This window comes from Macrosteles quadrilineatus, unplaced genomic scaffold, assembly GCF_028750875.1.
Source record: "Macrosteles quadrilineatus isolate MER2022 unplaced genomic scaffold, UCM_ALF_1.0 Scaffold_5__1_contigs__length_97177068, whole genome shotgun sequence".
Classification (NCBI taxonomy): domain Eukaryota; kingdom Metazoa; phylum Arthropoda; class Insecta; order Hemiptera; family Cicadellidae; genus Macrosteles; species Macrosteles quadrilineatus.
The window spans coordinates 49,822,891-49,838,391 of NW_026542598.1; the positions used below are offsets into that span (position 1 = coordinate 49,822,891).

The window sequence follows — 15,501 nt, forward strand, 5'->3', positions numbered from 1 at the left end:
TTGTTCTATTTAATTTTGCGTTGCCGTAAGGTATTTGATAACTTAGTTTGTTTAATTGATAATAATTGTAAATGTGCTATTATTGAGATTTTTTAGAATTAGAATGTGATAAAATTTAAGAAATTTTAAATATAAACTTATTTAGGCCTATTCAAGTTCCTAACTAAACAAAAGTGAAACACAATTACTTTGTTGTAACAACTGTCTGAATAGTGAATAGAGCCGTAGTAGAGTGCTGGCTCTTTTAAAACCCGATGGTTCCTAGTACAACATAATCATGAGATTTGCAAGATGAAGGAAACTGGACCAAGCTATAATTGGTATTTGGGATAATAGGCTTATTTTATGTATTGAATGGTCTATTACATTAACAGTGCGGAATTTTCCTAAAGTTCACTACCCTCACCTTTCACCCACTTAAACCAACAAAGAGAGGGTATCTTTAAAAAGAGTGCATTTACAAAAAGTACATCAGGTATTAAAATAGTGAAGAAATTAGGTCTAGTTTTGCAGAATTTCCTTAACCACAGTTAGTTAAATGATAAAGCCTAACACAACAAGTGAGGATAAAATATATTTAATATTCCACTGTGTATTATAAACGTGAACAATTTTAAACTGAGAATCAAGTTAAAAATAAATGTGTACATATATAAAAATTTGAGCGAATGGTGTTTTTAGCCTCTGGGAACATCAACATGAAAAAGTAAATCGGTCCCGGGCCTAAGTCTTACCGGGCCATATACGGTAATAGCTACTTCCCTATAGGAAAATTCATTAAAATGTTTTTACTTACAATCTGGGTATTTATCGAGTGGTAATTTTTCCTGTTAACAAATATATGTTCAGGATAGTTGGCGTCCTGTTTTGGGGGAGAAACAATGGCAACATGAGTGCAATCTATTGCTCCAACGGTGCCTGGAAACCCAAATTTTTCCCAGAATCTGAAAACAGTTAAGATAGTGACGTTAAATTACATAAATTTTCCAATTAATCATATTGATTTCCATAAACTGATAATACTAGTGCAAACGTTGCTCGAATTCGAGCAATTGCAAATTATTACAAGTGTTATTTCAAAAACGATTAACAGTCATAATAATTTTTGATTACTTAAAAGAGTCAACTCAAAGATAATGTAGCCTAATCAATCACTCCACTCCAGTTATCTTAACTGAAAATGAAAGCCCTTGTGTGTATCATGTGTACTATGAACAGCTGTAATTAATACACATTATTCGTCTGTTTAAGTAAACATAATCTTTTCTTCATAAGAAATACATTGGGATTTTGATGGCCTGTGGGGCAAAGCCCGAAGACCTTTATCGCAGAAATTGATGAAAGGGGGTGTCTACACAAAAAATACTTCATTTTGACACATCATTTGTGAAAATCCGTCCATTATTAACGGAGGAGTAGGTAGTGTTTCTTAGAAATCGCCTTCACGTATTATATATAAGGATTTTGTGAGATAATTATTAGTGAGACTGTATAAAACTGTCAGTTTTCTAAGATTAGATTTATACCCTATTCTATACCGGTACTTAAGAATATAAGATTGTTGATCACAAAAGTTTGCTATAGGCTACTCATTTACTTGTACACAATGTGACATTTTAACCCCGAAGTGTTTTATATTCAGGTATTACTTACCAGTTACTTTAATTTGTTTACCCACATTACCACTTTAAAAAAATATATTGCAGCTTTCCTACACTATTTTGGACATAACTAGGTCATACATCAAGTCATATACCACAACAAATAGATTTCCATATTTTGGTTTGGTGTAAATACAACATTAATATTGCAATAGGCCTACAAAATCATTAATTTTTTATTTTTCGGGGGTTTTTGAAACTTTCTGCGTAAAATGAATTAGTTAATATTTTTTAATCAGCGCATTATTTCCTTCATTATGAAAAAGAAATTAAATTGGTAGGCCACTTCTATATTATACGGAGGCCACTTATTTTACAGTCCACTGCGGCGGTTAGGTTGGGTTGGGTTATCAAAAACTTCTTATGAATCTTCTGGTATCGTTCAAGTCTTAAAACAAAGAAAGTCCTACAAACATATTTATGATAACCCATACTAACCTAACTGTCGCAGCGGGCTATAAAATAAGTGGCCTCCGTATAATACAAAAGTACCATTACATTTTAATGAGGGATCATGGAAAGTAGGCTATTACTAATTGATTAAAATACACCCACCCTTCAAGTATAAATTGGAAAAATTAATAAAACCATTACAAACCCTAGCTTGACAGCTTCAACATCTTGAGCATTAGTGGGGAATTTTATGTAATTTCCCAAGATAGGCTCAATGGCATCACAAACCGAGTGGAGACATTTGCTTACACTTGATTGAGACAGGCCAAGGTACCTGTTGGCGCCAACACTCTCCTGGTAGCTCCCAGATGCCATGAACTGTAGTGCCGTTAAGACCTGAGGAAGCATATGGGTTTATTGGTAGTAACACAATAGGACTACAGTATATCCGGTAGGTAATATTGAATCTAGATCAAGAAATGATTTATTCTTCTTGTGCTGCATTTTAGTTGTACTACACTCATTTGAATGAAAAATATTGATATCCTATAGATTATTTGATATATTCGTTCAAATGAGTGTAGGACAGATAATAAAGTGCAGCCTCTTCTTGATATTTAGGGTACTTTTGGTAAGAAGGCCACCCTAAGACAGCATGCTGTGACGGGTATGTTAGGTTTGGTGGTTATCATAAACAGAAAGTATGACTCATCTGGTATCGTTCGATTCATAACAAAACGAGGAGTTTACATAAATATTTATGATAGCCTAATCCAACCTAACATAACCGCTGCAGCGCACTGTTTAAAGGTGGCCGCCGTATAATACCAAAGTGCCTTATTTTGATTCAATCGTAATACCTTTTATCTTATTGGATTTTGTTTAATTTAATAATAGGCATAAGTTACTAATAAACAAACTTAAGTTAAAGTTGTTCTGTTTAATTCTAGTTTCTTATAGTTAAGACTTCAACCATACAAGCTTGGGCTATAGCTAACATATTAAGTTGTTTATAAATGTTAAAGACGAAAACTTTTATTCTTTGTTACTTGGTAGGCCTATGAGTTTCAAAACTGATCATCTAGGTTATGTTAAGTTTGCTCCTTTTCTCCTCTGTTCTTAACCTACAATGACAATTTAGACATCGTAATTGTTTTTGATGTGATGGTTAGAATCTAAGTTAATAGTTCCGTATAAACAAAACACATTAGCTAGGAGGATCAGTTATGAAGCTCATACCACAACCTAAAATGTATAAGTTAACACATAGCCTGCCAGTGGATAATGAATTCAACGCCACACAATAGGCCTAGGGCCTATTTAGGTGCACAACCATATTGTATTACCAGTAAGGGGACTTTACTGGACACTGGTGCCAGTTTCTGCATTTGTGAATCTCCAATCTAACTTAACTGAAGGACTGAATAATGTTCATGATTGGAAAGCATGTTAAGCGGGGTTTTCTTAGGCGCGGAAGTGGAGAGCGGAGAGACGAATCCGAAGAGCTGACTCCACTTGTCTTTAGGTAATTTAATGTTACTGTTTTCGGCTGCACTTTACTTTAGGTCCTACACTAGGCCTAATTTGAATGAAAATATCAATTATTTGAGTGTTTCATTCGATATATTGTTTGGTTGGTTAGGTAAGGTTACCTATATATATTTCGATATTTTCATTCGAATGAATGTAGGACCTAAAGTTAAGTGCAGCCCTGTTTTCCTAGAAGCGGAGCAGAACACCATGTTAATCTCTTTTCCGCTCTCTGGGTTCCTTTCTCCGCGCCTAGGAAAACCCAGCTTTACAAACCTACGAGTTCACAATGACCATTTACTTTCAATTTTACATTTCGATGACAACTGGAAAATATTTCGGGTGTGACCGAACACCACAACCTAGGCCCTAAGGAGATAAAAAATGGGAAAGCCCAACATGAACATCAGGCTGATTAAAGAACTCATAAGTGTTAAGTTTAATAATAGTCTAACTGAATTCACTTACCCTTATATCAGTTGGTATAGCAAGTGAGGTTCGAGGGTTGTTATCAGTTCCCGGGCTAGAGGTTTTGATAGTCGAAATATTTTGACAAATTTACGGTCTTGAACTTCCCATGGCGAAATTCTGTTGTTAAAAACAACTGGCACTCTATTTTCAATTTCAACATCGCCAATGTCCCCTCCTAATACGTAGTTCAATCCAATGTGAGGAAAGAAATCCATAGCACTAGGGCCTAGTCGTTGTTTTGTAGACAACTAATAATAAGCTTAAGTTACCTAAACAAATGTAAATATAATGTAAAAATATAAATATAGCCTAGTTTATTGAAGGAAATTTATAAATAAAATGATTCTACATAAAAACAAGCAAATTAAAGTATAGGGCGCTATGTCAACAAATACGTAACCTCTAATCACAATTGGTAAACAAATACATTTTCAACATGGCGTCGACTCAAATCAGAGCAATTTTTGCCGAAAGAGGAAGAAGAAAGTGCAGTCAACCGGCCACTCAACAGCTCGGTAGGTGTTGAGTAGTTTTGGTTGTATAAGTCCACCGTCAATCGTTTCAAAAATACGAAACGATTGGAAATAGAATGACTCGACACTCAACTCAACAGTCAACCATTTCAAAAATAGGGCCCCTGATCTGGTACATCCAACAGCTGGTATAACCTTCAAAAATGCCCACTAGACTGCAGCACAGTATTTCTTCATCCCAAATTGCAAATGGCGGCATAACCAACAACTGTTTCACAATTTTCCTTGTTTTGAAGATTGATAATAGAGTGATTATCGATTCCTGATGGAAACCAATGTTTGATTCATGTTCCCTAAGGTATGTAGTTACATTTTACTATGTTTAAACCTACAAATTTATTAGTTACCTAGGAGATAATTACCAATTTTTAAATGGTCCACATATGGAACACCATGCAGTTAGTGTGTAACTTATAATTTTTTTGATTGGACCATATATGTACCACTGTGCATTTAAGTTTTTCATTTCATTTTTTTTTTTATTGAGCCATATATGTTCCACTATGAATTTAAGGCTACCGGTGCTAATTTTTAAAGACAACTTTTCATAAATAGTAATAGGCCTACTAAAGATGTTTTATTACACATAAGCTAATTTATATGTTTCTTTTCAGATTATGGATGAAATTTTGACCGACTCTCAGATAGAGGCATTGATTCCCCTCTCCGATTGCAGTATAGACCTGGATGATGTGGACGCTGACCCAGATTTCATTCTCAGCAGTGACGAGGATGGTGAATGTCGTAAAAAGGGACCTTGTCTTCCTGTTTTTTTCAAGACCCGACCCATCGGCTTTAGAATCATCAAGTGATGAAGAACCTGAAGAAGTATTACCGTCTAGTAGCACATTGCCAACTGAACACTTACAACTACCTGAAAGCCCTCAGCCACCTGAAAGAAGCCCTCAGCCTAGTACTTCTGGTGTTTCAAAAAAACAATCTAAATGTAAAACTGGAGGAAAAAAATATAAAACAGTTGGAAAAAAGACAAAACAAGTAAGAGCGAAAAAAACAGGAAAAACCAAGAGCAAGAAAAAAGGAAAACAAAAGACTAAGAATAAAAAGGACAAGCCTAAGATACCTTGGGTGCATGCTAGCATCTTAAGTAAGAAAATTCCTTTTGACAAGGAAAATGAAAAGTTGTCGGAAGACATCATGACACTAGATACCCCTTATGCTTTTTTTAAATACTTCTTCAATGATACTCTTATGAGAAATATTACGCAAGAATCAAACTTATATTTAGTACAACAAGATCCAAACACCAATAAGAGTGTGACTTTGCTAGAACTTCAAAAGATTTTAGGAATATTAATAATGATGTCAATTGTTAGGTTACCGAATGTTCGTAACTACTGGAAAGATAGTATTGGAAACCAAACTATAATAGAAACAATGGGAGTCAACAAATTCGAGTTCATAAGGAGTATACTTCACTTCAGTGATAATCACAAAGCTATTCCAAGAGGTCAGCCAGGACACGATCGTCTTTATAAATTGAGACCTGTTGTGGAGGAGTTGAGATCGAAATTCAAATCGGTTGCACTGGAACAAAAGCTATGTGTTGATGAGCAAATGTGTGCAACCAAGGCAAAGAACTATCTTAGGCAGTACCTACCGAAAAAAACCCACAAATGGGGGTACAAGATTTACGTTTTGAGTGGAGTTAGTGGCTTTGCTTATGATTTTGAAATATATACTGGTCAAGAAAACAACGAAACCCTTAGACTTCCAGGTGAGCCTGATCTTGGGTCATGTGCCAATGTGGTAGTACGTCTAACTCGATGTGTTTCACCACAAAATCATCAAATATATTTTGACAATTTTTATACCTCTCTGCCACTTATTGTGCATCTAGCGAAGAAGAATATACATGCATTGGGAACAGTCAGAAGGGACAGAATACCAGGAAACAAACTCCCATCGGAAACGGAACTAAAAGAAAAAGAACGGGGTTTCTCAGCTGAAAATTGTGTTCAAGTAGATGAGGTTGAAGTGTCTTGTGTTGTCTGGAAAGACAACAAGTCTGTAACTTGACTGTCCTCCTTTGTAGGTATTGGTAAACAAGAGCAAGTTGACAGGTTTTGCAAGAAGAAAAAAGTCATCCAGAAGGTAAACTGCCCTCAAGTTGTAAAATCCTACAACCAACACATGGGAGGAGTGGACAAAATTAACTCTATTATTGGAAGGTACAAAATTAGAATGAAAACTAGAAAATGGTACCTTAGACTTTTCTACCATTTGTTGGATGTAACAATGTGCAATAGCTGGTTGTTATATCAAAGAGTCTGTAGGGACAGGGGTGATATCAATATAATGCCTCTTGCAGAATTTAGAGAATCTGTCGCTATTACAATGTGCAGATTAGGGTCAAATATTACTCCAAAGCGAGGAAGACCAAGCACAGAGCTAGATGTCGCTCTCCTAACCAAGTCTAAGAAGCCTCATGTTTCTGCTCTTCCACCCAAAGAAGTGAGAAAAGACCAAACAGGGCATTGGCCAATCTGGAACAACAACAGACTAAGATGCAAGTTACCTGACTGTGAGAGCAGAAGTTATGTGAATTGTTCCAAGTGTAACCTTACCTTGTGCCTCAATAAAGACAAAAACTGCTTCTACAAGTTCCATAACCAGTAAATGTGACAAGGGACGAAACTCATTGTTTTAGAGAAGTATCAATGCGCTTTTTTACAAAACTGTATTGTTGTCAAATTAGAGTAAACATGATTTTTTTTGCTTTTTGCCATTTATAATGCAAAGTTTACCATAGGTTAGGTTATTACTTGGTTTTCAATAAAAGAAAAATTCAAATCTGTGTTATTTTTCCAGATTTCCTTGTATCTAGATTTTTTAGTCATTGATAATTTAAATGCATCATGTGCCATATTTGGACCAACAATAAATTAGACATTTTTACCGCCAGTGCATAAAGCGCCTTAAATGAGCCAATTAAAAAAAATGTAAAAATAATGAATAATATTGAAGATACATTTTTTTGACTATTTTTCCTGTTATAACTGCCCTATGGGGATTACAAAAATAATTTTTTTAACTCATTTGAAAAAATTATGCAGTATAGGGTTAACATATAAAACAAACAAGGAAGGCCCCCTGCAAATGCCACACAAGGTGGTGAAATGCGTAGAGTGACACAATCATCTTTCCTACAAGAAACTCGCTAAATTTTTCGGCCGAAGTGAATAACCAATATTGATAGATGCGTATCAATAGCAAATGTACAGCGATCAAATATCAAGTTTTATCACTAAATATCATTTTACGTGCTAGTGTCATAGCAGGTGATTTTGATCGATTGTGCATATGTTTGCAATTATCTTAATTATATTATATAATTAAGATAATTGCAATGTTCTGTTCTGCATCAGGCTTTTGGTTACCGATATTCATTTTCTCTAGTTCATTTACTTGTAAACGCCAGTACATCATCTTTAGTCACTTCTTGTTATATGTATTAAAATGTCATTAGCGTTGGTAATTTTCTATATTGCCGTTGTCTGCCTGGGTACAAATGCTGTTGGTAATGGTGAGAACGGTGATACTGGTACTGGTAGAGAAAGCGTACCCCTACCACAATCAAACCCCTCCAATTCCAACAATCAGCTTGAGCTTGAGGAGGAGGCTGTTGGTGCTGTCAATTCAAAGCAGCAAGAGCAAGAATTTGTTAGAGAAATGGAAGGGAGGCCTAAGTTGACCGATGAACCGTCCTGGAAGAAGTTGCAAGAAACTTATAACAGAAGTGGAGATAAACTCAACATTCAAAAATTGCTAAAAGACGATCCTAAAAGATTTGAAACCTTCAGGTGAGTAATGTTTCAGATGATGTAAACATTAGTGACCTTTACTTGACTTTGTAGGAATACTAAGGCCTAGGGCCTGGTCTACATACATAACCCAATTTTTGAAGACCATGTCCATATGTTTTATGTCCGACCTTGTCACATTATTTGTTATAAGTAAACTTAACCTCTTCAGGACTTTTTTCCCCCAACCATCTCAGAATCTGATTGGAATTTATTTAGGTTGGCCTAGTATGCTAACTTAAGATTCTATGTATTAATAGTCAAAGATTCGGTAATTATTTACTGTGGTAAAAATTTAGGACCCACAGCCTAAAAACACTTTCTGAAGTGTGAAGTTGTGTAAAAAGTGTATAAAATGAAGTTTTGGAGTTGGGGGGGGAAAGCAATTCCAGTCTCAAATAACTTATTGACTGGAATTTATTCAAACCGACCCTAACAACACAGTTCCTCCAAAACCTCAATATACACCAATTTTACACAATTCCACACTTCAAGAATGTTGGATTCACTACATCGATGTGAAAAATGTACAAGGAATATGCACTTGACATATAATTTACTGCTGTCTCACCCAAAGCTAACCAAAACCGGCACGCACAGAGAGCACCATGTCTTTGGTTGGCCGATAGCCAACCAGTAGGCCTAACAGCAACTAGCCTACAATGAAAATTAAAATCACTTTGTCCAACAAATACACAGGCTATTGATAGGTATCCACATATTTCACCAGGAATAACCCCGTTTTCTACATACATAATGTCCGAACATTCTGTATTCGATATTTCTTCGCGATTTTCTGACACAATCAGAATTAAAATTAATCACAAATTTGAGCTACCTACGTCCTCCTTTGTCACTACCTACATCACTTTGAACTAACAACATGGAGTCATGGAGACAGTTCTAAACAAACAACTAACAACGAAACCACCAGCCAATCAGATTACTACACGAAAGAAATCATCTGCCAATCAGAAATTGCACAATTACATCATCTAGGTATTGATTTGTTTCACCACAAACCACAAACAATAGAAATGCAGTTGCAGTGACAGGTCACCGTACCACAATTACCCCTAGAATTCCCTCAATTTAACCTGAATTCCCTCTGTATTTCTCGTAAAATCCCTTTTTCAATAGCAAAGTACTGCAGTTAAGATTTCAACATGTAGATCTTATGAACACTAACTTGTTGAGAAAAAAAATAATTGTTGATTATGAAATTAAATTGCTCTAAACTAACCAAACCAACCAAACTTGCTGTATGATTTCACGAGGAAAAAATAATGGTTCATTATGAAATGAAATTGTTCTAAACCAACCAAACTTGCTGTTTGATTTCACGAGGAAAAAATAATTATTGATTATGAAATTAAACTGTTCTTAACCAACCAAACTTGATTTCCAGAGGAAAAAATAATAGTTCATTATGAAATGAAACTGTTCTAAGCTAACCAAACCAATCAAACTTGCTGTATGATTTCTTAAATCAGTTTTATAAGAGAACTCGTTACCGGTACCCAGATATACAACCAAATAGTAAACTACAAACCATGAAACTAAATAGCCTACCTAACAAATAAATATCCCTAGTAATAAATCAGATTTTGTAGACACCAGCGCACCCAGTGTCACCAACATGAACTACTGTAAACACGATATACGAGTACAACTTTGTATTATTGGTTAATTCCATAGATATGCTATGTTTATTTAATTAACTTATTAATTCCATACTCCTTGAGGAGTATGTTTTCTCTATGTATTCGTAACATATGTCTGCAGAAATGTCGATGATTCGGTTCAATATATCGTTTCTAAAATATTTTTATTTTCAATGTAAACAAACATGGAAATAGGTTATGATCTGTTTATATGTTTTATTGATGTTTTGAATGTGAAAATTCACTTAAGATCGGTGTACGCTTTTAATGAACTTGAATAAATAAAACTAGGCCTATCAATATTCAAACAAAAGAAGACTGAAAACTTAACTTCACGTTTTTAGAGGTAACTTAAGGATCTATTCACACAGGTGATAGATGTTACACTACTTTTTATTGACCTGTTTAAATATTTTTAAAGCCATTTTTGTATGAAATATATAGGCTCAGCTCCAGGGTATGATTGTGTATCAGCTGAACTACTCAAAGACAACTGGGAGACACTTAGACAACCACTGCTACATATAACTAACAAGAGTATCCAAAGTGGCATTTTCTCCAAACGCCTACAAAATTGCCAAGGTTATTCCCCTCTTCAATTCTGGGGACGTCACCAATATCTCAAATTTTAGGCCAATTTCTTTGCTAAGTGTGTTCACTAAGATTTTAGAAAAAATTATCAAAGATCAAGTTTTTCATTACCTTAACCAGCACGATATTTTAACACACCACCAGTTTGGTTTTAGAAAATCAAAAAACATATCACAGATGTATTGTTCGAGGTTAATAAAGATATAAATTTGGCCATCAGTAGAGGCAGGCGTGTTATTCTGGTATTTTTTGACTTGGCCAAAGCTTTCGACTCAGTAGATAGATCGCTCCTTTAAAAAAAATTAGAACTGATAGGTGTTAAAGATGTAGCTCTGCAATGGTTCCGATCTTATTTTGATTATAGAAAGCAGTTTGTTAATATTAATGGAATCAATGGAAATCTTGGTAATGTAGATTTTGGGGTGGTCCAAGGTAGCACGTTAGGGCCTTTCCAATTCTTAATTTACATTAACAATCTTGTGAAATTAAATATTAAAGGTGAGTTTTACCTTTTTGCTGACGACACCTTATTATTATTCCAAGGCGAAACTTGGGACTCAGCTTTTGCCAATGCCGAAAGATGCGTGTCAAAAATTAAAAAATGGTTTGATCAGAATGTGTTAACGCTCAATGTAACTAAAACAAAATTTATTCCAATCTCCTTAAGAGCTCGAGGTGACACACTTCACAACGAAATAAAAATTCATTCTTGTGGTCATGAAATCAGAAATAGTTGTACCTGCCCGGTAATAAATCGAGTTCAAAATTATAAATATCTTGGAGTTGTGTTTGATTCTAAATTGTCATGGGCAGATCACGTGTCATATTTAAACAAAAAGTTAAGAAAACTAATTTTTGCTTTTCGCCAACTGCACCATTTTCTTGAAATGGGTGAAATTAAAAATGCATATTTTGCTTATGTAAAGTCGCTGCTTGAGGGGGGGATAATTGCCTGGGGTGGTGCTTACAGCAACATTCTGCAACCTCTCGTTGTAACACAAAAGGCAATTATAAAAGCGGCACTTGGCAAGGTTAGGCAATACTCGTCGGATGCTCTGTTCACTGAAATGAATGTACTTGATTTAATGCAACTATTCATCAGAACAGTTTCGATGTTTACTTTCAAACACCACGAGTCACTCTTTGTTCGTCCACAACATGACCATAATACTCGACATGCACTGGGCCAAGGCATACGCTTACCCAGACTTACAAAGACATTTTCTACAACTAATTGCCACTACGTTGCACACATCATTTACTCTATCCTTCCACTAGACTTACGAGACTTCGACAGACACTCAATTACAACGTACAAAAAAAACATTGTTCACTGGCTCAATCTCATTGGTAGGGATGGAGCTAATAGATTATTAGTTTCCATATACAGATAATAGCTGACAGCTGGTACAGCGTGTGATTGTGTGTGCGCGCGTGAGTGTGTCTTAGTGAGTGTGTGTGTGTGGGGGGAGGGGGACGTTTTGGGTGGTTAATGGTAGGGGGAAGTCAACGAGTCAATCTGACATCATTATCTATGTTCCTATGCGATTAGCCAAAATTCCGCTAGCGCTTTGTAATCATGCCAGTAATTAGAAGTTTTTTGTTTTGTTTTTTAATAACTATCAAAGTTTCTTTTTCTTTCTTATTAGGCTGCAATATAAAACGACTCACTCCCACGGACGGGTTTTCCCATGTGGGTTTAATTTCGTATACTATAACTTAAGGTATTTAGTTTTACTTCTATTGTAATACATTATTTGTAAAAACAATTATTTTATACGGAATAAAAGAAATTTTGATTTGATTTGATTTGAGGATAAAATAAACAAACAACTTTATTTTTACTTTGTTATTGTTTTTATTTATGGTACAATACAATTTTGATGGTCTTCCTGTCTCTGCCGCCTCTGCTCGTCGGCGTCGGCAGCAAAGGATACCCATTTATACAGACTAATTTCCCATTCTTGCTGAGTAATTACCTATAAATTACCCTTTTACCCGTCAAATTACCCTTTTCTCCCCATAATTAACCACGTTTTATCTCCCCCACCAAAAACCCCGAATTCCCACCGGCCCCCTAGTGAGTTGGGATTATTGTTTATATATTTACAGTGGAACCTCGATAAGAAGACCCTCGATAACAAGTCACCCTTGATAACAAGTGTCATTTTTAAACCCCCCAGAATTTATTTTACCCCTAATCACATGTTATTGCAAACCTCAATAAGAAGACAACCTTGATAACAAGTCTTATTTTATAATCCCCATGAGAGTCTTGTTATCAAGGTTCTACTGTAATTAATAATAAACGGAGGTTTCGGCGCCAAAAAATTCTTTAATAAAGTTGTAGTTGATGTCGTAGAATAGTTTAAAAGTGATTTTAGGACGTTTAAGCTGGGGTCTGGGTCCTAAATACCTTTACTGTATCTACAATAGGATATGATGTAATTTTTAGTTGTCCACTTACTTACTTTCCGTGTCCGGAAATCAGACTTTGCTTTTCCAAAAATTAGCTTCTGTACCGAAATGGCTTTGTCATTCGCTTGTAAAAGATCATCTAATGTGCAAGACTGGTCTAGGCGTGGACAGATCAGCAGATGGCCAGGATCTTGAACAGCACCACACGCACACAAGATGCTTTCTTCGTCTGGTAAGAGACCTCATTTCTGCATGTTTGTCGTACCTTTTGGTACCTCGACCCTGATTCGATTTAGGGTCTTCCACACCGTGTAATGCAGGCCTCCACCAGGAGTCAGTTCCTCCCTGGCTGGTATGAGAGGGTTAGTTTAGTCAACGTGGCCTCCCACCTTGCCACCCGATTGCTTGAGAGTGATCCATCCAAGACTTGTGTCCGTGATAAAAAGCTCTTTCTGAACCGAAGCCGTCACTCTGCAGTTTGGTGGCCGTGTAATAGGTGACAAGGGTCTGTCTCTTGCTTAGTCCTTTCTGTGTCGGCAGCGACATCACGTCGGATTGATGGAGGGGCGATCCCTATGATAGGATAGAGTTTGTGTAAGTACTGGGGTTGGTTTCAATCACCCAGTTACAATCCGAGCCATGTCATTGACTGCAATGTCAACCTTTTTTGCATGTGACGATGCATTCCATACTGGTGCAGCGTACTCCGCAGCCGGCACACTGAGCGCTAAAGCTGAGGTTCTGAGGACATTAGGGTTAGCACCCCAGCATCTGCTGGTGAGCTTCCTGATGATATTATTCCTCGCTGAGACTTAACCCCTTGTCGCAATACAATGCGCCTTAAATGTCAGTGTGAGGTCCAGTATGACACCAAGATATTTGGGTGTAGAACAATGCTGAAGACGGTCTCCCCGCCACCTCTCATTCAACTCACGGCCTGCTTCTCTATTGTTTAGGTGAGAGGCACAAACTTGGGTCTTAGCAGGGTTCGGCTTAAGGTGATTTGCGTCAATTTACGTCAGTTCGGTAGCTAATTTTTGGAAAAGCGAAGTCTGATTTCCGGACACGGAAAGTAAGTAAGTAATTAGACAACTAAAAATTACATCAACAAGCTTTTGGACTTCCTTTACGATCAGCCTGGGGACTGAGCAGCACTTTGGCACTTAGGACATTGTATACTACTGCTCTCTTGTTCACCTACTAGAATATGGTTGCCCAGTTTGATCTCATCCAGTGTCCATGTTTTAGGCCCATGCCAGGGGGGGCTACCTTAAGAAAAAAAGGGGAGTTTAGGGGTCCTCCCCCACAAAATTTGGTATGTTTAAAGCCGTTTGGTGACTTTTTTTCAAGTGTCCAAGAGGGGGATTTTTTTGAGCTCCTTCAGCTTCTCCCCCTTTGAAACCGCCACTGTATCATTAACACATTGGCTGACAAGTCAACTTTCTAGACCACTCAAAGGAAGTTTTTGAGATTGGTTGGAGTTTGCCTGGGTCTGCAGTGTCGGGACGTGCCTGTGGCTCTGAACCACTCTTCAAACAGACCTAAATCTCCATGATCTCCTTGTTCATAAACTGCTAAACCCAAAAACAAAACTGCTGTTCCATCTGGAACAAAATCCCGAAACCAATTTGGAAGGAGACATTACAAGAGGCCTCTGTTGTTGTATATGCAGTAAATGTATACTTTATGGACTAACCCCTCACTGATTTATTATACATTTATTTGTTTGTCAGTGACATTTGGAACGATTTTAATTATAGTATAGTTCCTTACAAACTATTGTTCCTGGTTATGTTTTAACAACCAAAATGTGCTAAACAATTTTTCCTCTGAGGATGTTCTAGCAAAATTGTACAAACTTTACGTTAGGGCATATATACATTTTATGTCAACTTCATAACTATTCATAGATTAACTGTTTCGTTATTTTTTACATTTCAGTTTGAAACTTAATACAGGGGACGGGGATATTTTGATTGATTATTCTAAGAACCGAATCAATGATGAAGTCTTCAATCAACTTTTGGAATTGGTGAGACATTTTTTATTCATTGTTTGTATGCTAATAGCTAGTAACCAATAGTCAAATAAATAAATTTATCATGTTGCATGCCCCCTTAATTTTCTCGGGGGAGACCTTTTTTAGCAAGGTCTGATATACCTGGACTAAGGTTTTGATAACTTTATCACTATTTTAATGATCTCTTGTGGGATATTAGGCCTTCTACCACAACCTGAAAAATAACTTAAAATATGTATGCCTACCAAAATTACAAAATGAACATTTTTGGCCTGATTTAATTTAAATAATTAAACCAACTTTAAAGTCTTATATTAAAATAAATAAAAATCAATACAATTTTACTTTGTTAATCATTGTAAGATATTGTTACTTACCTATGTATACTTTTGGCTTGAT

At 36.2% G+C, this 15,501-nt stretch overlaps 2 protein-coding genes across 3 annotated transcripts in view; both read left to right on the forward strand.

The window, feature by feature from the left end:
• Positions 1-4,778: 4,778 nt before the first annotated feature.
• LOC128996047 (piggyBac transposable element-derived protein 3-like) lies at positions 4,779-7,345 on the forward strand. The gene is made up of 2 exons (XM_054421181.1): positions 4,779-4,886; positions 5,203-7,345. The coding sequence occupies exon 2, from the start codon at positions 5,276-5,278 to the stop codon at positions 6,623-6,625; it is 1,350 nt and encodes a 449-aa protein (XP_054277156.1). The 5' UTR covers positions 4,779-4,886; positions 5,203-5,275; the 3' UTR covers positions 6,626-7,345.
• A 705-nt stretch (positions 7,346-8,050) lies between these two features.
• The window catches only part of LOC128996044 (glucose-6-phosphate isomerase-like), a 35,489-nt gene continuing 28,038 nt past the window's right edge, over positions 8,051-15,501 (forward strand). For both annotated transcript variants that reach the window (XM_054421175.1, XM_054421174.1), the window contains exons 1-2: positions 8,051-8,409; positions 15,024-15,114. In XM_054421175.1, the coding sequence (XP_054277150.1) occupies positions 8,066-8,409; positions 15,024-15,114 (435 nt within the window). In that variant the 5' untranslated portion in view covers positions 8,051-8,065. The remainder of the gene's footprint in view (positions 8,410-15,023; positions 15,115-15,501) is intronic.